General features: G+C 40.7%; 1 protein-coding gene across 10 annotated transcripts in view; it reads right to left on the bottom strand.

Moving 5' to 3' along the window:
* The window catches only part of RBM33 (RNA binding motif protein 33), a 154,971-nt gene that overhangs the window by 49,708 nt on the left and 81,540 nt on the right, over window positions 1-23,723 (bottom strand). For 5 of the 10 annotated variants that reach the window (XM_070728283.1, XM_070728287.1, XM_070728291.1 and 2 more), the window contains 3 exons: window positions 22,860-23,111; window positions 19,265-19,555; window positions 12,727-13,383 (listed from right to left, as the gene is read on the bottom strand). In XM_070728283.1, coding sequence (XP_070584384.1) covers window positions 12,727-13,383; window positions 19,265-19,555; window positions 22,860-23,111 — 1,200 coding nt within the window. Of the gene's footprint in view, window positions 1-9,045; window positions 9,190-12,726; window positions 13,384-19,264; window positions 19,556-22,859; window positions 23,112-23,723 lie in introns of those variants that run through there. The other 5 variants (XM_070728284.1, XM_070728286.1, XM_070728288.1 and 2 more) reach the window with 3 other exon arrangements.

The raw sequence follows: 23,723 nt of genomic DNA, 5'->3' as shown, positions 1-23,723 counted from the left end.
GAGATTATATGAAAAACTTTTTAGGACTTGGAATGGATAAAGAAAAGAGAAAAAATCCAGAGGACTACAACTATGACAACATTGATAATGAAGAACTAAAGAAAAACAATGACAATAAAAATGAAGTTAATGAGCAAGAAGACAAGGAAGGAAAGGAGGAATCAGGCAAGAGCAACCAGATTGATGAATATACTTGGATTTACAGTGACAGAAAAAAGACATTTTGTATGGACAAACTGATGAGTATGATCATGATTACATTAGGTTTCACAGTGACAAAAAGGAACTAGGGAAAATATTGGCATAGGGAGAAACAATTTAAAATAGAAAGGGGGAAATATAGAGAGGAGATTAAGAAGAGGTAAAGATAAAATTAGAGCAAAAAAGTTTGGAGGGAAAGAAGCTGGGGTTACAAAAAAGGAAATAAAAAAAGAGAAGTTAAGAAAAGGAATGGAAAACTATAGAAATGGTTGACTGAAAGTTGAGGAAACAGATTTCTTATATTTTTCATTTTTTTAATATTTTAAAGTATGGGGTATCGGAAATTTTTTCTGGTAGTGTTATATTTTTATTAAGATGATGTAAGACTGGATTTATTAACTGAATTATTAGAAAAAAAGTATAAATTTTAAAATTGTTATTTCTTTATATAAGATATGTTTGATTTATGATGAGAACACTTTGTAAACAGTCCAATATAAATGAAAGGAATTTATGGATTATTGATGTTATTGAAATAAATAAGATCTAAAAGTGAACAAGAATAAGAATTATTCGTTTGAGATTTCAAGATGAATTGAAAAATATAGGATGATTACTGCTTGTATTTAAATGCTTATGTAAGATTTGTTTTACACTTTGTAATTATGCCAATATAAATGAAAGGAATTTGTGGATTACTGATGTCATTGAAGCAAATAAGATATAAAAGTTAAGAACAAGAATTTTTAGCTGGAGATTTTAAGAAAATTATAACAGGGATTATGCATTGGCCATTTGGAATGTGTTGTAATTGGGGATGGGGGGGATACTAGGAAGAGAGGATGTAATAAGACCAAAAATTAAGAAGCACAAGAGGTTATAATTAGCAACTAAAATTAAGGTATAGCAATATTTTAAGAACAAAAATGATTTAATTGGTGGTTGTCCCAGGAGACAAAACTAGAGGATTAGGTGGCATTAGAGGGGTGTAACATATGCCAAGGTTACAGAAATTATGAATATAAAAATGAAACAAAAATAATTGTTTGAGAAGTAGCACCGCTAGTATAAAAATAAGGACCATAATATTAGCCTGTTAAATATAAATGGATTGAGATTGGGAGACACTCAGGAACAGTTTTACAGGGAAGAAGAGGAAGTAGAAAGGGGAGGTAGAGGAGTGTAAAGAAGCAGAAAATTTAGAGAGTTAAGAGAGAGGTGATGAGTGGAGGGAAGGAGAAGGTGAGAGAAGAAAGAAATAAAATAGAAAGAAGGGATGAAGATTGGTAGAGGGGAGTGGTGGCTTAGATAATAGGCGTTAAAAAAGGTGCAAAATAAGATATTGGTTTATGAAATATGGAAAATGTATGTGTGTGTGTGTGTGTGTGTGTGTGTGTATGTATGTATGTATATATATATATATATATAAAATTGATATATTTTAAGGCATATGTATTTTGTTATAAAAATGGAATTTGTGGAAAGAAACCAAAGTAAACAAACTTTAAAAAACACTATCTAAGGACCCATTTAAAATGCCCCTATCATCTAAAGCAAGAAAATTCCGTCACAGTAAAATGGGCCCTATTGAAAACATTTTACCCAAGAAATCTCCAAATACTGCAGACACAAAAACATGTAGCAGAAAAAAGCAAAAGAAAATAAAGCCAAGCAAGGGAAGCTGCAAATATTTGTTTAGCAAAAGATACCACTTCCTTAATACATTCTTTCCAATTGCTGGTCAATCTCCTACTATTAAGTGTACTTTCATAGTTACTCAACCAAATGTCACATTTACACAGGGAATGCCAGATAAAAATAAAGCATGAAAGTATTTTAGAAATAATCACAACACATCGACACACTCAAACCTAGAATGCCGAGGCAACGCAGAAGCCAGGACAGAAATATCTGAACCTGAGATAAATGTTTTAAGTGCAACTTAAATCAGCTGTTATTTCAGGATGTTAGTAAGCAGAGAAGGATCTTGTATATTGTACAAATAGCTTTGAAAATTTCCAAAATGACACATTAATGTTATAATACAAAAGTGCTCCCTCCAGAAATGAAACCAGACAATTTCCTGAATGCACTCATTTTCTTGAGCTTGTAACGTAAATGCAATATGTAATCAGATTCACTTTATAAAGGTAAATAAAGGCAAAGCCTTTCTTCAAGCTGAACTGGTGGTTAAGAATGACACAAAAATATTAACATACTTTGTTGTCAATGAGCTTATAACGTAAATGCAATATGTAATCAGATTCACTTTATAAAGGTAAATAAAGGCAAAGCCTTTCTTCATTCAAGCTGAACTGGTGGTTAAGAATGACACAAAAATATTAACATACTTTGTTGTCAATGAGCTTATAACGTAAATGCAATATGTAATCAGATTCACTTTATAAAGGTAAATAAAGGCGAAGCCTTTTTTCATGCAAGCTGAACTGGTGGTTAAGAATGACACAAAAATATTAACAAACTTTGTTGTCAATGATTTGTTTCTGCCTGACAGTCTAGGAAAACTTATACAGTTGTATCCTCCAGAGCTTTACGAAATCAGCAAAAATGAGAGAGGTGCTGCAACTTATAAAAGTTTATAAATATACTGTATTTATGAGGTATAATTACTGTATTTTTCAGAGTATAAAACACACCAGAATATAAGACACACCATAGTTTCTGGGGAGGAAAATAGGGTGGGGGGGGAGGGAAATTTTGCCTATCAGATATTCATCTGGCTAGCGTCCTTAGTCTGGTCAACTTCAGCACGTTGGTTTGCTGGTCTTGAGTTTGTGCTTTTTATCCCCTGATTGGGGATAAAGAACAGCTTCTAAAGCACAGCTGATCGAAAGAGAAAGAAGCAATGAGAAAAGCAGGTGAAGTGCGGCTTCACTTGCTAGCACCTCATTAGGGCTCATTAGGGCTGGAAAAAAAACAATCTGAAAAAGCTACATTTGGAGTGTGCGATGTACCCAAATTTTCAGCCTCTTTAAGGGGGGGAAGTACATCTTCTACTCTAAAAAATACAGTACAGTGATCCCCCGAGTTTCGCGATCTCGATCATTGCTAATAGCTATATCGCGATTTTTCCACCCGATGACGTCACTCCCTTCCTTTCTCATCATCATCAGCTGTTGGGCGGTCTTCCCCGCCGCCCACACGCAAACTCCACCATCTGCGCATGTGCGGCCATGGAAAAAGAGGCGTGCATGCGCAGATGGTGTTTTTACTTCCGCACCACTACATCCCGAAATATCAATTATCGCGAGGGGTCTTGGAACGGAACCCTCGCGATAATCGGGGGATATAGTGCGTCTTATATACCGAATGTGGCCCTACGCAGCCAACCCCACCCTTTGGCCATTGCCTCCTCGCAATTTACCTCTTTCAAGCAAACAGAACAGAACTGTTAAGCCAAGAAACGGATCATCAGCTTTCTGACCCTCAGCTGATTGAGGCTGCAGCCACATGGTAGAACTGAAACTAATGCTGCAAGGAGGCAAATTGCTGGGAGATAGAGGCAGAATTTATTTATTTATTTTGCTAATTAGACTGCATAACCTGGCTGCAAGGAGGTAAGTCAATAACTATAAATGTCTATAGAATGTTCAAATTATTAGACTTATTTTTTAAACACTGCTTTATTATTGTTCTAGACAGCTTAATGAAATGAAGCTTTTTAAAATAAATGCTTGATCTGAAGAGGCCCAGTGATACTGTATCTTTTTAAAAAATAATAGAGAATGTATACTTCCAGAAAGCCACATCAATTTTAACAGCATCTGTACAAGTATAATCTGATATATAACAGTGTCATGTGTTAGTATTAAAATAAGACAGCAGAGTTAAACCCTGCCTTAGTCATGTTTGGAGTAAATTTATTTAAATATTTGGGAGAAGTTAGTGTGACTATATTTAAGAAAACTTTGGCATTAATATACTGCCATAATGTACATTTCTCCAATTTTCTGCTATTTCTAGGGGTCAGATACAAATGCACAGAAATACACAGGAAACAGTGTATATCATCTCTACTGTTTGCTATTTGGAGGCAGAGGAAGACCCCCCCCCCCCTAAAACTAAGGTGCATCTTATATTCTGGTGCATTTTATACTCTGCACAGTGTTTAATACATTTTATTTGTGTTAAATGCTTAGCATTTGTGGAAGGCAGCTGCAGAATTTCATGAAAAGATGCACTTATTATAGGAACTGCTGCCCATGTGAGCCAACCCCCACATTTACTCCTAGTGGCAAGATGCTTTCCCCTCTTCATTTCCAGAGTGATGCACAGTTCAAAAGGAGTATGGAGATTCTCAATCATCCAAGTCACGATTATTCCAAAGTTGTTGGGGCTTTTTTATTCTTCTCCAAAAGTCAATTGAACTTTCTTAGCATTTCCTTTGAAAACCTTTCTGAAGTTATAACCAAAGCAGCTTCTTGGATGGAAAACAAGACATTTTCAAACAAAACACCAAGGGAGTCCATCTGTCTTTCAAAAAAGGAACAAAAAAATCCCAAACCTTTAGGACACAATCCAAAAGGTCTGTCAAAATCAGAACTGAATTTCAGAATGACTACAACAGCCTTCTGAGCTGCAAAATATTCCTGCTCCATACTGAAAGGAGAATATCATAGTCTTGGTACAGAACAATTCTACAAACATAAAGATTAGAACCAGAGGATTTGCTGGAAATATGGTGTTCTTGCCAAAATACTATATGTCATATTAAAAATACAAACTACCAATCAGCAACTTAAAGTCAGTTATCAATGAGAAATTCTGCTGGAACAATGTTGATCAATTTTATCTATCACACATTAAATGCCACTCTGATCTTTTGATGACAAGATACAAAAAAGAGAGATTCCATGACCTCAGTGTCTTCTTACTTACCTGCAGAACAGCTCTTATATTAAGATAAATTCAGTGGAAATTTGATTCATTTTGAGTAATTTTTTACAGGCAAAATCCTATGAATCTCATTGCAGGCATTAATTACAAAATTGTAAAACATAACGGAAGATCTTTTTCTAAGGAAGTAAGACTCCTAAAATAAGTGAGTTACTTACTTGAGTTATTTGGAAGGCTACTCATCTTTACAAATTAACACAGTATCTGACATTTAGAAAGAATTTCCAAGCAGTGTCACATACAACTGCATGGAACTAGCTCCTTGTCATTAAAAGAATACTATGGTTATGTCACCTTACCCAGAAACCTTTTGAATACAGATAGTCCGCAACTTACAATAATTGGTTTAGCAACTGTTCAATCTTACAATAGCACTGAAGAAAGGGGCTTGTGGCCAGTCCTCAGACTTACACCTATTGCAGCATCCTTTATTCACATGATCAAAATTTGGGCACTTGGCAATCAACAATCACTTACTACAGTAGCAATGTCCTGATTACCTGATTGCCATTTGTGATCCTCCCAGCTAGCTTCTGTCAAGCTGTCAATGGGGAAACTGATTTGCTTAATAAGCTTGTCATTCACTTAACAATTCCATTGATTCATTTAAAAAACATGACAAAAAAAAATCATAAAATTGGGCGTGACTTATTTAACAATCACAATCACTAGTTAATGGTAATTCTTATCCCCATTGTGATCATAGGGACTACCTATATTATCTTCCACAGAAACTTACTTTGACATGCCTTGCCAAAAATAACTTACGGCATGCTTAGCATGTGAAGAGAACTGCATAGTAGAAATCTTTACGTTTTTACTTTAGTATGATTTACTAAAGCAGCTGCACTGCATTTCACCTTTATCAAATCATCTATAACCGTGATAGTGAGCCTGTGGCATGCATACCACAGGTGGCACGTGGAGCCATATCTGAAGGCACGCAAGGCATTGCTATCAACTCCAGAGCGCATATGTGTGCTGGTCAGCTGATTTTCAGCCTTGGGGCAGGCCATTTTCACCCTCCAGAGGCTTCAGGAACCTTCCTTAAAGCCTCTGGAGTGCGAAAAATGCCCAAAAGGCAAAGTCCTTTTTCCAAACTTTCCCAAACTTCTGGTTTTTCTGTTGGGCTGTTTTTCGCACTCCGGAGGCTTCAGGGAATTATGAGGGTGAAAAATGGCCCAATGGAATGGCGCATGCACAGGGATGCACGCATGCGCAGTGTGGCACAAGTGTGGAGCGCACACACTCCCATTTTTGGCACGCAAGAAGAAAAAGGGTTGCCACCACTGGCCCATAACCTTTCCTTCACCCTTTGGTACCATCACGGAGATACTCCATTATCCAAGTCAAAAGTATCTCTAAGCAACTGGGATTTCTCGGTTTTCTTTTTCTCCTTTGAAAACTTCTTTTCTCGCTACTCATTCAAGACTTCTTCAGTTCTAGAAAACTGGTGGGAAATGGAAGGGTTTATATTCTTTGTAACCTTCTGGTTGTTAGCACTCTTGAGGGCTGGTCATTGAGACCACTTAAGGTTTATCTGTATGCTCAGAGTGCAAACAGATGTGGAAAGTTCATACGACTGCTGAAAGGATGGTATTGTAAACAGGAGACACATGATGTTCTATCCCTCTTTCTCTGTTGAGGGAGGGCTATTCAATTTTGATATAGAATAGAATTCTTTATTGGCCAAGTGTGATTGGACACACAAGGAATTTGTTTGTGGTGCATAAATTCTCAGTCTACCAGCAACAATTGATAAATCATTATCATAATAGAAATGGCCTCATTGACTCCTCTTTCAAACCAGGGATCCTCTCTGTCCAAAAGGAGACTTGATAGTTGTCTACACATATCTGAAGGGCTGTCACAGAGCAGAGGGATCAGCAGGACTAAAAACAATGGAATGAAACTGCAAGAGAGATTTAGATTAGATATCAGAAAAAACTTTCTAACGGTAAGGGTGATAAACCGGTGGAACAGTTTGCCACAGGAGGTGGTGAGGTTGCCTTCACTGAAGGTCTTCAGAGACTGGACAGTCATCTTTCTGGGAAGGTTTAGTGAATCCTGCACTGAGCAGGGGGTTGGACCCGATGACCCTGGAGGTCCCTTCCAACTCTATGATTCTATGAAAATGGGAACTTGGCTGTCTTTAAAAGAATGGCTTTTGCCTTTCAGATGCAGATGCAGATCTTGTCCTGATGTGTTTGTTCTCCTATGTTATGCCATAGGTTTGTGAAGTAGTTGTTTTGTTTCCCCAATGTAGCATGTCTCACCATATATATCACATTGCTCTGCTTGTGTCTAGGGATTTTGTCCTTGGGGTGAAGAAGCTATTGTCTTAATGTATTCTTGGATTTACAGTATGCATGTATGCTTTATTAGATGAAAATCCTCCTGAGGTTTTGCAATATTCCTGCAACTTATGGAATGATGTTGTTCCGTTTGTTGTTCTCTTCATTATCTGTTACAAAGGAGGTCCTCCTGGATCTTTTTGCAGACTTGATGAAGGCCCAATTAAAGCAGTCATAAGTTCCGAACGCTTCCTTGATGTGTTCCTGTTCTTTCTCATTCCCCATTTTGCTGGTGATTTTTGGTGTCAGTGCTGATGAGCTGAGGCGCAGCAATCTGCTCTGCCATACGAATCAGCTGAGCTTAAAAAAAGGGAATATAGGACAGAGAACGGCAGGGCGGGAGGGTGGGTTGCAATTAGGGGTGGTATTTGCCAGTTCTCTGAACTGCCCAAAATGGCCACTACTGGTTTCCCTGAACCGTTTAAAACTGGTTGAATAACACCTCTGAAGCTTGTCCACCCAAAGGGAAAAACACCTTGACACAAACAGAGCAATGTGGTATATGCAGTGCAACGCATTGACTTATGTGCAGACTTCTGCATTGGGGAAACAAAACAACCACTTCACAAACACATGGCACCACATAGGAGAACAAACGCATCAAGACAGGATTCAGGAATCCATCTGCATCTGAAAGACAAGGGTCACTCTTTTGAAGAGAGCAAAGTTCACATTTTGGACAGAGAGGATCACTGATTTGAAACAGGAGTCAAAGAGCCCAAGAGCCCATCTATGTCAAAATAGCCTTCTAATAAAGAGGGGGACAGATGTGACACCATCTATCTCCTATTTACAATGCTGTTCTTTCAGCAGTTACAAGAAGTTTCCACATCCGTTTACATTCTTGTTTAGGTGACTCTGAGGCTACAGATAAACCCCCAAGTGGCCACAACAACTCTCAGAGAGCTAATGACCAACCCTCAAAATGGTAAAGACTGAATTACTACAAAAAATATCAATTCTTCCGTTCCCTACAAGTTAGTTAGAACTGAATAAGCTTCTTGGATGAGAAGTAAAATGTTTTCAAACAGAAAAAAAACCACAAGGAAGTTCAATTGCTTTTTTTGGGTGGGGGGTGGCTCTTTAGGACACCCCCCTGGTACTTTATGTGCACTTCAGGCTAAAGATTTTTGATGGAATAATATATAGTTGCAATTGCATTAGAAAATAATACATAGGCTGGATGATCTCTAGTTATATGCTTTCATGAAGATCTCTTTTTGGAGTACTTGAAAAAAGCCAGAATATGAAAAGGAATGGGTTTGTATACATGTCTTACGTTAGTACCTATGTACAACAAAATTTCCCTTGTAAAAAAATCTTGCTATTCTTATGCCTGCGAAATAAGAGGAAGAAAAGCAATTTTCCTTTCAGCTTAAAATCTATCACATTTTTAATGTAATAATCATCTGTTGTTGTTGTTGTTTTTAAAAAACAGAGATTAAAAAAATGACCAGATATGTGTAGCTTGCAAAACCCAAATCCAAAGATAAAGGGATGTTGAGGGTATATATGGAGAGTCTGGTGCCATATTTAAGTGGCAACAGATTACCATTTTACCTGGTGGCATCAATACTCTTATGCAGATAAGAGATTTGCAATTATACTATATTTTAATTTTAGTGGGAAGAAATACAATCAACCACTTCTTCCCATTTTCTATTTTCTGAATTGCAGTCAGTGGTGGAACTATCCAAAGCAGGTTTCTTCCTGTTTTCTGCAAGAGACCAAAGTATAAAAGACACACTGTATTTTAGTTGCAAAAAGCCACCTCCCCCCCTCCCCAAAAAATGTCAAGACCCAGGTTTGTGACAACACTAAAAAGGGGGAGATTCCTTAATATTGTGGTGAACTACAGTAAGCAAGACTATTGTGTAGTTTTAAAAATGAATGTTGGCCTTTGAGAAAGATTGGAAGGGAAACCAGTCAATTGTTTTCCCTTCCAATTAAAGTTGAGTAGGTGCATGTTTAAATGTGTACTTAACTGGGGAAAAAACTAACAAGTGACACAACAGTTATTTTCAAGTTTATACAGGGGTGAAATGCTACTGGTTCGGGCCAATCAAATAAATACTTCCAGAACTGGTAGTAAAAATGTTTTTAAAAAGTTAAAAAAAAGTTTTCCACTATCACCCAGCACAGCTGATTTTAAAAAACTTTTTTTAAACATTTTTTTGAAACTACCTATTTACTGTAACTGTGAGGTTCCTGATTTGTGGCAGAGGCCATTTTGTGTGAAATCCAGCTGTTTCTGCATTGTATGGGAGTCAGTTGTGTAGGAGTCAGTTGTGTAGCTTCTATGTTTTTCCTGTGAAGTGTGAAAATTGGTTTTTGAGCTCTATGTGGCTCTGTGAGGTTCCTGCTTGTTGTCTCAGGGGCCATTTTGTGTGCTTTTGCATTGTGTGTGAATCAGTTGTGTAGCTTTTGTGTTACTTTTGTGCAAAGTGTGAAAGTTGGTTTTTGAGCTCTCTATGACTCTATGAACTTCCTGTTTCTTGCACGGGCCATTGTGGGTGGAGTCAGCAATTTTTGCATTGTATGAGTCAGTTGTGTGGCTTTTGTGTTGTTGGCTTGTTCTTATTTATGCAGTGGGGTATTTTAAATTTTTATCATGTTTTACTGTTGTAAGTCGCCCTGAATCCACAAGGTAAAGAGCGGCCTATAAATTAAATAAACAAACAAATAAACAAACAAATAAGCCACGCCCACAGAAACGGTAGGGAAAATATTTAGATTTCACTACTGAGTGTACAGTATACCGTATTTTTCAAAGTATAAGACACACCTTTTCCGCTCCTAAAAGAGAGTGGAAATGGGGGTGCATCTTATACACCAAATATAGGCATTTTGGCCTCCCGAAACCCCACCCCTCACCCCATTTTTGTGAAAAATGGGCCTATTTTTCATAAATACAGGGTGCGCAGAGGATTTGGGAGGCTTGTAGAATGCTCCCGGGGGCCAGGGAGGACAAAAAATGTGTTTTTTTTAAACTTACCTTCTTGAAATCTTGGTGCGTCTTATACACCGGTGCGTCTTATAGTCCAAAAAATACGGTAATTAGGTTTGAAATAATTTGAAAGTTTTCTAATGATTGATATAACCTGAATATAAAATGGTCAAAGCAGAATAGATATTAGAATGTCAAAATACCCCAACTACCCAGTGGCCAAAATGGATGTACTGTATTTGGCAAGCTCACATACCTGGACTGTGTAAATAGGCACAGGGCTTAGTCACTTGAAGAGCTACCAGTATCTCATAGTATCTGCCCAGTCACTATGATCTGGCAAGGCTGACATGCTCCTGGTTCCTTCATGTAAGAAATGTCATCTGCAGGGACCCAAGAGTGTATTTCTCTATTGCAGCTCCTACCTTTTGGAATAAGGCTCCTTGGAGATCTGAATAACTTTTCCCCACTGCCCTGATGTTTCCAAGGAGCCCAAAGGCCCAGCTCTCTTCCCTGATGGGGATGACTGGCATCTCTTAATTTAGGCCATTCTCTTTCATTTTTCCCGTTCGTTATTCTGTCATCTTTTTTCTCCCTTGTCTTTATTGTTTTTTATGTTTAAATCATTGGTAAACTACCTAGCATTGGCTGGAATTTGGCATATACATTTAAATAATAATAAATACAACAAATTAGATATGAAAATGGAAATTTGAAAAATTATAGGATAAACCTGAAAAATTATAGGATAAACCTGAAAAATTATAGGATAAACCTGCCATGATGTTCCCAGTGGATATTGGTACCTTGGCTGCCGTACCAAAATTCCTGGATAGCACTAAGAAAAAAATGCATATTTACAAAATTTCCATCTGCCAATTATAAAAGGCCACACTGCTTGGATCTGCAGCGATACTGCGACATCCTAGGTTCTTGAGAAGTACTTAATATGCACGAACATCAGCTAAAAATGGCAACTATGATTTCACACTGTTGTATATACATACAGTACATAATAACAGCGATAATGATGTCCCTTTCCATCATTATTTCAGTTCAGAAGCTTCTAAACAATCATCAATATCAGCACTCACTGATAACCTAATCAGTGCACCCAATCTCTGGAGTTCATTTTTAAATAGGCTGCTATTACAATAATTACAGGCAGCAAATTCTCCAATTTCAGAATTAGAGAAAAATTCTTTCTGTAGGTCTTGAATCTCTCTACATTTAATTTCAATGAATTCTAATATTATGACCCAAGGAAAAAAAGCTTCTATTTATATGATCTGTGTCGCTGGATGCATTTGAGAAACCTCACTCTCTTTTCAGTTTGGTCTTGCACACTTTTATATGTATACATTCCAGAAGACCAACTGCACTTTTTAATCAGAAACATGATTGCCCGTTTTTTTCCAGCTCCATGCAACGTCCATATAAACTCTACTATTTTTGCTTACTATTCTCTCCCGCTCTTTTAATTTACATCACAGCAGTATCCAACCATTCCGGCTTTGCGGATCGGCAGGGGGCAAAGGGGAGAAAGAGGATGGTTCTGCATAAGTCCTCAGAGAAGGGTGGCACACAAATCTAATAAATAATAATAAGCCAATGCAACACTCCATTTGCACAAGTGGTGGGCATGTGCACCCACCACTTACACAAACGGAGCGGTATACATTCTCCTGCTGTGCATGCAAGTAGAGTTGTGCACACATGTGCAATTGCACTGCTTCCACATCCCAGTTCTGAAATGGCTGTGGCCCAATAATGGGCCGCAGCCCAGAGGACCCAGTATATCGCATTTTCGGGTATAAAAATAATAAAATATACATTCAATGGAAATTACATTATATCTTAAGTCTAGAATTCTACGCTTTTCTAGCTCTAGGTGATGAGCATGTTTATTCTGCTAAAGGAGCAAACAAAATGCAGTCACTTACCTACTTACTGTTCCTTTCTTTTGTAATTACAGTTAAATATAAAATTTTCACTATTTCTAATAAATAATCATCCTAAGGAGTATGTTTTTGCACTACTTAACATTTAGCCTGCATGTTGCATCTGCATCAGTTCAATGTAGCCATTTAAGATCATAACAAAAGTCAATGTCCACCTATACCATTATGTGTAGGGGACAGAGTCATGTCATTAGTGGCATATATCGTTGTGCCTAGTTTGCCCCTTAAAATTAGTTGGGGAAAAGCTACACATGGATGCTGGCTAGACTATTCTGTATCTGAACTTCTGAATAGGACCCCGACAGGACAGATCACAACAGTAAGAGAGACATGCCTGGTAACTTACCCCTCCTGATAATTTTATCACCTTGACTTTGGTGCCGATATGGGGACCATCGCCACTCCCACTGTTTGCCCGCTGCATGACAGTTCTTTTCATCCCAGGCTTCAACTCCTGAGGATGGCTTTGCACCAAGACCCCCTGACTAATCAGGGACAGGTTCACCTGTGCAACAGCAGGAGACTTTGCTTGCAAAGCTCTATAGGGTGGCTGGGGCTCATTTTCAGGTACTGTCCTAGCTTGCCGTAGTTGCTTTATGGTTTTTATTTGCTGTCCTTGAGACTGAGCACCGTCTCCAGCCTGCAGAACACTTGCAGGCTTAGGTAGAACAATCAGGGAACCTGGATTGACCGGCTCTTGTCTTTTAACCATTAATCTATATTTCACATTTTGGCGGGGCTGTGCAGCAGGGAGAGAAAGCAATGGGTTTCCATTGGCAGGCAGCTGTGAAGGGTCTTTTTTCTCTTCCCGTTGGCCGGCAGAGCCTTGCGGTTGCGGCTGCGGTTGTTGCTGCTGGGCCAGCCTTTCCAGCAATTCTCTTTTTCGGGCCCCAGCCTGAAGTTGCCGCCTGAGCTCCTTTTGTTTCAAGATCTCTTCTCTGAGGCGTTTCTGTTCTTCAATCTTCAAACGGTACTGTCTGGTTTCTTCATCTTCATTGGGAAACTACAGGATAGCCACAAAAGAAAGTTACCCATGGTAAAGGAAAAAACCCCCCAAAAAACAGACCACCTTTGCCACTTCCTCCTCCCTTCCCCCCCCCCCAAAAAAAAGATGTCACTTGTTAAAAAGATGACGTATTTTCTCAAATGTATTCTTAAATTATTCCTAAATAAACTGAAATGACCTGTCTTTAATGACAAAGCTGCTAATAAAGGCTTATGAGCAATTAATAAAAAAAGCAATGAAGAGGATGTTTGTGAGTGTGTAACATGTATCGGCAGAAAACATACATATATATATGGTCTTTTTTCTGTCAAATTCAAATTTTCTGTCAAGTTCAAATTCCGATAAGGGCATGGCTAGTTGAAGAGAGCAAAGAGGTTGAAATAGATCTATACTAGTCTGCTTTCCTTTTCATCATCAGCAAAAATAGGTTACATATGTGTATTATGTATGTATGAATGAATGTATGTATGTCCGTCTGTCCGTCCGTCCGTCCGTCCGTCCGTCCATCCATCCATCCATCCATCCATCCATCCATCCATCCATACAGTATCCCTCGCTATACCGCACTTCACCTACTGCGGCTTCACTTCATCGCGGGTTTCTGAGGAAGTCGATCGGCAGATTTAAACAGCCCGCCGAACTCGTTCGGCAGGTTTTTTTAAAAAAAAATATATCTAAAATTGTAAATACTGTATTTAAATACTGTATCTAAAATAAATACTGTGTGGGAAGGGTTTATAAACACTTAAAACAATGAAAACTTACCAAACAATTACAATATAAATACTTAAATAAGTACTATCAGTCGATAAATTCCCCATCGCGGATTTCACCTATCGCGGCCAGGTCTGGAACGTAACACCAGCGATAGGTGAGGGACTACTGTACATACATACATACATACATACATACATACATACATACATACATACTCAAAGCAGCACGAAGCCAATAATTAGAAAGCTGAAACTGAAGCCTTCTAAATCGGAACTCATTTAGAAGTTGCTGAAACTAATTAAACTATTAATATAATTCAAGAACTCAAATATTGTTTCAAGTGGGAGCAGTAACAATAAGAGGCAGCCCACTGTGTCACACAGGTTTTATCTTGCTTTTTTCTGACAAACTAACAAAAGGAAGGATGGTAAATGAGCTGAAAGGCCCTGATCAGAACTATTGATTTTTCTTACAGAATTTTCAGCCTGATCTGAAACTCATTTGTCACACAATCATTGGCTATAATGAACAGCGCAAGTCAATCTCTCTGACCTTGAACTCATGCACTCCCTTCAGAATTAAAATGTTGCCAAACGCAATGTTGGAATATTAATGGAATATCAGGAATGGCTTTTAATATTCCAGCCTTAAGCTTTTTAGAAAGTACTGCAACCTTTGTGTGCAAAATAATCTCTCCATTAGTCTTAAAATTCCAGCAGGATATATATCCTTATTCAAAGCTACTGGGAAATTAATAGGGGTGTGTGTGCGTCTGTGTATTAATTTGCAGCTTCAACATACTTCAATAGTGTGAATCGTTGCTTTTCAAACCTAACAGCAGTCTTTAGTCCTACAGAAAGCTAAAAACCATCCACGTTGTACAATAAATTTACTATTCTTTGGTAATAGATTCAGCTGCTTAGATTTATTGTCTATATCACAAATCCAATAATGAATATTGATGATAGAAATACTGTTAAGAAAATTATGTGTTCTCAAAGCAGTTACAAGAAAATTGGAGTGGGGGGGGGACTTGAGAAGAATGAGATACCATTATATTAACAGAATTAATGTAATAATCACTAACTGAAATCATGACTATTCTTTTTCAGCTTACGTAAAAAATGTAAAATTCACTACTTTCTAAACATAATCGTTAATTTTGTGTAGTTGCCTTTCAAAGTTACATTAGGTCAAAACACTTACAACCAGCGGAGTATCCCCATGGTCACATGATCAAAATTCGGGCACTGGCATATATTTACAAAGACTCACACATTCTGGGATCATGTGATTGACATCCGCAACCTTCCTAGCCGTCAAAGTCAATAGGGGAACCTGGATTCACTTAAAAACTACAGTGATTTGCTTAACAACCAGGGCAAAAAAGGGTCATAAAATTGAGTGCAACAGACTTTAACAACTGCTTTGCTTAACGACTGAAATTCTAGTGCTAACTGTGGCCATGAGTCGAAGACAATCTGTACCAAATTCTCCCACCCTGCATATCCTTAACCATTCCATCCATTTCTCTTGCCTAGCTGGGAAATTCCAACACTGTTTCAGAATAAATAAATAAGTGAACACCCTGAGCAGAAATCAAAATTTGAAAGGTTCTATTTTTTACTGAAGAGGCTCAGCAATTAAGATGCTGGGTTTGTCGGTTGGAAAGCCAACAGCCTGAGTTCAAGAGCCAAGCATTATGTGCTGCGATGATCTTGCCCTAGATCCTGCCAACTTCGCAATTTCATGCTTAGTTCGAAAGGATGCAAATGTGAATAGACAAGGTCAGAAAGATTCGCTGCCACAATGAAGAATTTTCTGTCCATAGAAGATGAAGATGGGCCTGACGCTGGAGCCAACCATTGTCTCAGAACTGTGTCCAGGAATAGTTGAGGAACCAGGATGAAGTCCAGTTCTGGTGTTATTTCTGAAAACAATGTATTAGTGTGACTCCAGAGGGCATGGCCATCTCTGAAAGGGAAACATCAGGGCCTGCCGTAGCACAGGCCTTGAATAGAAGGAATTTAAAAAGGCCGGGAGGGAAGAAACGGAAGGAAACAGGTTGAGCAGGAGTCATCCCCTCATCTTCTGAAAGCTCAAATGCTGCACTTTCTTCCTCTTCCACCAAATAGTCCTGGCTGCCAGCATCGGAAACATTGGACAGGCGATCAAGACTGACTGAGTGATTGTATGGTTGGACCAGATAAGGCTGAGATTCTCTGGTCCTCTGACACCTGGCCAGGAATACTGGGGCCAGCCCGCTTAGGGACTGAAGGCTGGCTGGCTGCTAAACTGTTGTAGCAATCAGTAGGTGTAAGTTGGCCAAGTCAAAGACAGCAGATGGGCCCATGGTCTGGGGTTGCTCTGTGGTAATAGGCCTGGAGATGGGTTCTGATTGGACCTGGACTGCCAGAGCAGAGGGCTGGAATGAAGCAGAAGTGAGACCAACAGCAGGACCCAAGAGGCCTGGTCTTGGAAGCCCTGGAGCATCCAATATCAGGGGATCATCTGTTGTTCTCCCAGTGTGTTGGTTGTCAGGGCTCCTGGGAACAATACAGATATTGTATATATATATTCATTGGGTCAATACAGCCCTAGTCATTTTGATGCAAATCTTCTGCAGGGCCTTATCCCTGCATTTTTCTGCCCTTTCAGCCACTTTGGAAGTACCTGATTGGGCTTGATGGGACTTGGAGGAATGTTAGTTTGAAATTTTCCTCAGGAATGAGGCGGTTTGACTTTTTGTGGCGTTTGCCACCAAGTTTGTCCGTCACAGGGGCCTTGTCTGCCATCATGAGAAAGGAGCCTTAATAAAATCCAAAATGGCCACTATAGCAAAGGCCAAACTGCCTCCTCGAGAAAGCTCAAAGGGAAACTGGGTGCTGTAGCAAAGCAGCCTCAGCTCTCCAGGGCAAGCTCTGAGGGAATTGGGCACTTTAAAATTAAAAGTCGCCTGCTTGGAAATTCGGTCTCCAAATGGCTGTCGGAAGACACACAATCTGTTAGCTCTATCAGCTTTACTCCCTTGGAGTGGCGGAGAAGATGGCAGCTATAGGGTGGCAAGCCCTAGCAACCAGAGTGCCAGAAAGGTGACCTTGGTGGGGAACGGGTGTGGGAATCATCCTACTGCCTCCTGCCACTTCTTAAATGGAGCTGAAGCCCCCTTTTGCCTGCTGTGCTTTATTATTGTTAGGTTGGGAGACTCGAAGGTGCCGTGGCAGACATGAACAGTCTATGCTACAGCGCACAGCTGAATGGCCGCTAAAGAACGGCTAGAGCCAAAACTCTGCATGATCTTCAGACTCTCTAGTTGGAATACGAGAAGCCCCAACTCGCTGTGATCTAAGTGTGCTTTCCAGGCAGAGAATCAGCCTTCAGGATGGGAGATGAGTTTGCCACATCCGTCCTGCTGAAGGACCAAGTTGAAGCTGTGTCTTATCAGGGTGGATCCTGGCAAAAAGAGCCAGACTCAGTCCTCATTCTGAGTGGACGAGGACAATGCATCCTGAATCCTGGCTCCACCCGGGATGGAGAATGGAAAGTTGCACAGAAACTGTATCGCTACTGCATCTATCAAATTGAAATACAGGTAGTCTTCGTCTTACAACTATTAGTTTAGGGACCGTTTAAGTTACAAGAACACTGAAAAAAGTGACTTGTGATCAGCTTTCACACTTATGACCATTGTAGCATCCACATGCAATCAAAATTCAGGTGCTTGGCAAACTGCCATGAATTTACAACAGCTGGTAAAGGAGGTCATATGATCACCATTTGTAATTTTCCCAGCCCAGCTTCCGACAAGGAAGGTCAATGGGGGAAGCCAGATTTGCTTAGCAACCGCAATTCACTTAACAACTGTGGCCAAAAGGTCATAAATGGGTGCAAAACTGATTGCTTAGCCACAGAAACTTATACTGGAAAAACTGAGATTTTGTCCACCTCCTTTGTGGCTGCACCTGCCCTATGGAAAAACAGTCACCACAGAGTCCGATGCCCCTCAAACTGCTAGCCTTTCGTAGGTTTATGAAGACCTGTCTGTTCTTCCAGACTTTAAGGGTGAAGTGATCAGGTAGGATTGGTATGGTGTTGGGGATATGATTCTCATTTCCAAGTTTGTAACTGGAGGCATGGGTTTATGCCATTTTGATTGTTCTAATGCTTTGTAGTCCTGTGATAGTTCTAATCCTGTGACAGAACTATACACCACCCAGAGTCACTGCTACCTGTCCATCAAGCAAAAGAATGGAGCAGTATGCCATTGGAAAAACTTGTAGGAAACAATGCAATGCAACAAGGCACTTCAGGCTACGTATTTTTTAGACATGTGCAAAATGGCAATCAGGCTTTTTATGCAGGTGCAATAGCACCAGCAATAAGACTCGTATACCACTTTGCAGTGCTTTATAGCCCTCTCTAAGTGGTTTACTGAGTCAACATATTGTCCCCAAACAATCTGGGTCCTCATTTTACCCACCACAGAAGGCGGAAAGGCTGAGTCTACCTTGAGATTTGAACTGCCAAATCTGCAGGCAGCCGGCAGTTAACAGAAGTAGCCTGCAGTACTACACTCTAACCACTGTGCCACCACAGTGGCCTTTCAGATTTAACAGACATTAGGGCTTAACAAACACCTCTTCTGTCTAAGTGGTTTGTTAAATCAAATTTTTTTAAAAATGCATTTTGACTCAGGGGCACGAGTTCTGAAGAGTACTGAAACACGAACGCTCTGTCAGGCCTGGAAACCACCTTGGATCTTGGATCATAAGGCCTGCCACATTCAATGGGAAACTAGGAGGGGGATTGTGTGAGTAGGGAGACATAGTCAAAATAACATTCCTTTCTCTGAGAGTTAAAGTCTCCCGCCCTGCACCTGGACAATGCATTGATTGGACCTTGTGATGGACATGTGGTTGCTGGGACAGGAACTTGGACTTTGTTTTGGGTGTGGAAAACCTGGACATTTTCAGACTGATTTTCCCAGATTGCTAATATGACATCTCTAATAAAATGGAACTTTGAGGAAATTCAAGCCTTGGGAGTTTTCTTTCGTTAAGGATGTTACTTGGAACCTTGACACATCCTTTGGTCAAAACCACTGTTGAAAGAAAGATGGATACCCAACACACCTACACCTCTGCTAGAGGGTGATCCTTACCTCTGATTCAGATTTGGCCCCCACTTTAGGCTGAGTTGCAGGAGTAACTGTTTTAGGCTTGGGTTCCACCTTTCCAGGCTGGTTCTTGACAGTTGTAACACGCTTCATAGCAACTGTAGTGCTAGAAGCTGGTTTCACTTGAACAGAAGGAGTGGAAGTTTGTCGGTTGTTGTTAGCAGTCTCCATTGAATGCAAAGGTGCTATTGGCAATTCACGCAAATTACTACTCCTTGAGGCAGATGACTGTGGCTGCTGGTTTAGACGTTTTCCAATGCCTTGGGTGGGTGTGTTCTGAAACAAACAAACAAATAGAAAATCCTACCTTGAAAAGATGTAAAGCTCTCGTCCTCTACCAAGTCAAATTTCAGGGTTCTTCAATGGAGAAGAACTGATAAACAGGTAATATAACATTCTCCCTCCAGTAAGGAAAGCTGAGGTCTAAATTTGGCCAAAATAAAGCTCTCCTACAAACTAACTAGCCAGAAAGGACTTTTGATAGAGGCATTTCATCTCAAAGTTTATCTGGAGGAAGGAAAAGATTGACCTGCTCCAAGTGATTTGGAACAAGAGGCTTCTAGAATTCAGAAAATAATCAAAAGCATGAAAAATTCCAGGATCTGTTGTAAGTAACAAGTTGGATTGGGTTACAAGTTTTGATTTTAATTTCAGTTGTGCCCGAATCCTAGTCTTGTTAGTTTCACAACTATACAGGTAGCCCTCGACTTACAATAGTTTGTTTAGTGACTATTCAAAGTTAGAATGGCACTGGAAAAAAAAGTGATTTATGATTGTTTCCCACACTTACAACCGTTGCAGCATCTTCAGGGTCACACGAACAAAATTCAATAGCTTGGCAACTGGTTCCTCTTTATGACAGTGTCCCGAGGTCATGTCACGATCATCTTTTGCCACCTTCTGACAAGCAAAGTCAATGAGGAACCCAGATTCACTTAACGACCATGTTACCAACTGAACAACTTCAGTGATTCACTTAGCAAATGTGACAAGAAAGGCCGTAACACGGGGCAAAGTTCACTCAACAACAGTCTATTTTAAGCAATATAAATTGTGACCTCAGTTTTGGTTGCAAGTCGAGGAGTACCTGTAATTCCACTAAGATGAGTCATCATTTCAGATGAGCTCACCTTAATATTACTTCAGTTAACACATTGAGAAACTCCTTATACCTCCTGATACCGAGTTCATAATCCATGGCAATGGTAGCCCTTTATATTATATTTTGCCCCAAATAAGACTGGATATTCTATTAATTTTTGCTCCAAAAGACGCAATAGTGCTTATTTTCAGGGAAAAGTGGTACTAAATGTGTCTGTCTGGCTGACAAGTTTAACTGGGGCTTATTTTGGGGGGTAGGGCTAATATTACAAGTATCCTGAAAAAAGTCCTGCTAGGGTTTATTTTCAGGGAACACAGTACTTATCCCCAGCTCCTGGAGTCCAATCAATTCAAAGACAAGTGGTGGTAGCTTGACTCCATACTATACCAACCTAGTATGTCAACAAATGACATAATGGAGTCATATTAAAATACACAGGGGATGTAGAAGGGTGTGTGGAATGAGTGGAGTAAGGAAAACAGATGGGATGGGACTACCTCCATAACACTTTCTAGAGGTTGAGAGAGAGGACATGGGCCAGTGGGCTTTCTTGGTTCAAACCTCTACCTTTTACTGGGATAACTGGAAAACTCTTTCAGCATAATTTTGACTAAAATAATTTATCATGTATCTTTAACCTGTATACTGCGTACGAGCTAGATATCTGAAAGACCACTTATTTCCTGAGGCTCTCCAGGTTCCTTCAATTAAAGCTCACCATTGTAGGGAACTAAGGAAACATACCTTTTCTACTGCAGTCCTCATCCCCTAGAACAGCGTTTCCCAACCGGTGTGCCGCGGCACACTAGTGTGCCGCGAGACACGGTCAGGTATGCCGCGAAGCTCCTAGGGAAGCTCCAGCTGGGCGGGGCGCTGCCGGTGCCGACCTGGAGCTCCCGCTCGCAGCTGTCCCCCGGCTCCTGCTCGATGCCGCGGTTTTCGGCGCTCTCCTGCTGGGCCCCAAAGAAGGAAGGCAGGAAGAAGGAGAGCTTCATTCTTTGCGCCTTTTTCCCGCCTTCCTTCTTTGGGGCCCAGCAGGAGAGTGCCAGAAACCGCGGCATCAGGCAGGAGCCGGGGGACAGCTGCGAGTGGGAGCCCCAGGACAGAGGCACCAGCAGCGCCCCGCCCAGCTGGAGTTTCCCTGGCGTCGGCGGCAAGTGTCCTTTGTGGCCTGGCGGGAGGGCACTGGCGGTGGGAGCGGGGGGGGGGGTGGCTACAGCGGCCGCAGGCAGTCGCGGGGAGATGGCGGCGGCGAGAGGGAGCTCTCTCTCTCTCTCTCAGCTGACTGCAAGCAGGAGCCCTGACGGTGGCGGTTGGACGTGCTGCTGGACGTCGTACATGCTGGCGCTGCGGGCCTGGCATATACGGTGTCCAGCAGCACGTCCAGCTGCCGCCATCAGGGCTCCCGCTTGCAGTCAGCTGAGAGAGAGAAAGAAAGAAAGAGACATATAAGAGAGGCAGAGAGAGAGAGAAAGAGAAAGAAAGAGAGACATAGCAAGAGAGAGAGACAGAGACAGAGAGAAAGAGAGAGAAAGAAAGAGAGATAGCAAGAGAGGCAAAGAGAAAGAAAGAGACATATAACAAGAGAGGCAAAGAGAAAGAAAGAGACATATAGCAAGAGACAGTGAAAGAGAGAGAGAGAGCAAGAAAGAGAGAAAAAAGCAAGAAAGAGATAGCAAGAGAGACAGAGAGAGAGCAAGGGAGAGAGAAAGACATAGAGGAAGGGAAGGAGGGAGAGAGAAAGAGAGCAAAAAAGAGAGGAAGAAAGAAAGAGGGATGGAGAGAGAGAAAGAAGGGAAGGAAGGAAAAGAGAGAAAGAGGGAGAAATAGAGCGAAAGGGAGGAAGAGAGAGGGGTTTTTTGTCCAAACTTTTCTTTAGCCCGCCCCCCCCCCCCCGCCGCCCCCTTTCAATGTTCCCCAGGATTTTGAAAATATGAATAATGTGCCGCGGCTCAAAAAAGGTTGGGAAACACTGTCCTAGAATAGCATCTCTTCCAAACGTAGTCCTCTCTCCTAGGCTTCCAGAAAGCTTTGAAAATCTGGATTTCTTCTCAGGCCCAAGGATTACGTTTATGATTTGTCCAAGGCCCCTGTTTTATTTTGCTATTTGCTTATTTTAGCCTGGGCTGCCCATGCAATTTGATAGAGTTTTCAAAAAAGTATTTTTACTGTTTTCTTCCCCCTACATCTACATTACCTTAAAGCTGAGCAGCCAATAAACTTAAAAAAACTAATAAAACGAGTAGATAGCCCCTGTTACCATATACTCACTAGGCTGGATATAAATGATCCAAATAAAAATATCTCAGATTCCAGCTACCTACCATCTAGAAATGATAAATATAGGCAACAGGGGTTGGCCAGGGGCAATCAGAAGGTGTGGTAAGAATTCACACCTTTTTCCAAGGTGATTGTTTAGGTTTTGCCCCTGTCCAATAAGAGCCCATTTGCTTAGACCTATATGGAAAGGACACTTACATGCCTGGCCTTTACTAGACTTTGCCGCTGTTGGTATAGCATCCGGTTACTGCTTGGCTGTGAAGTCTGTAGGCGTGGCCTGAACTGGGATGGGGCCACCGGAATCAGAGGCCGGGGAGGCACAGGCAGCAGGTACTGCTGCTGCTGCTTCTGCTTACACTGCAACTGCTGGTAGTGAGGCTGGGATGGTTGGGACGGCTGTGGATGCTGTGGTGGTGGCTGTGGCTGCAAAGGAGGGTGCAAAGGAGGGCCCTGTACATTTGAAAACATGGCAGAAGTCACATTTGCTCCCTGATCGCTAAGCAAGATATAATCATCACTTAACAAGGAAAAAGCTCTTAACATAAACTAAGGTCTTACTTCAGTTTGGGTGCCAATGGAGAGTACGATCTGACTGAGGCTTCTAAAATCAAATACCGTATATGCTTTCCTAAGACTAGACAGAAGCTGCGTAATCCAGGGGGACGGGGAAAGATGCTACGGATAGTCCTTGACTTACAACCATTTGTTTAGTGACCATTCGGACTTACAAAGGCACCGGGGGCGGGGGAAGGTGACTTATGACTGGTTCCCACACTTACAACCGTCACAGCATCTCCAGGGTCATGTGATCAGAATTCAGGTGCTTGGCAACTGGCATGTATTTTATGACAGTTGCAACATCCTGAGGTCAATGTGATTGCCATTTGTGATTTTTCTCAGCCCGCTTCTGACAAGCGAAGTCAATGGAGGAAGCTGGATTAGTTTAATAATTGCATGATTCATGTAAAATCTACAGCAATACACTTAACAACTGTGGCAAAAAACAGCTGCAATATCAGGCATGACTTGCTTAACAACCCACTTGCTGGGCAATGGGAAATT

This window comes from Erythrolamprus reginae, chromosome Z (genome assembly GCF_031021105.1).
Source record: "Erythrolamprus reginae isolate rEryReg1 chromosome Z, rEryReg1.hap1, whole genome shotgun sequence".
Lineage (NCBI taxonomy): Eukaryota > Metazoa > Chordata > Lepidosauria > Squamata > Dipsadidae > Erythrolamprus > Erythrolamprus reginae.
This window is presented reverse-complemented; position numbering and strand designations above follow the sequence as displayed.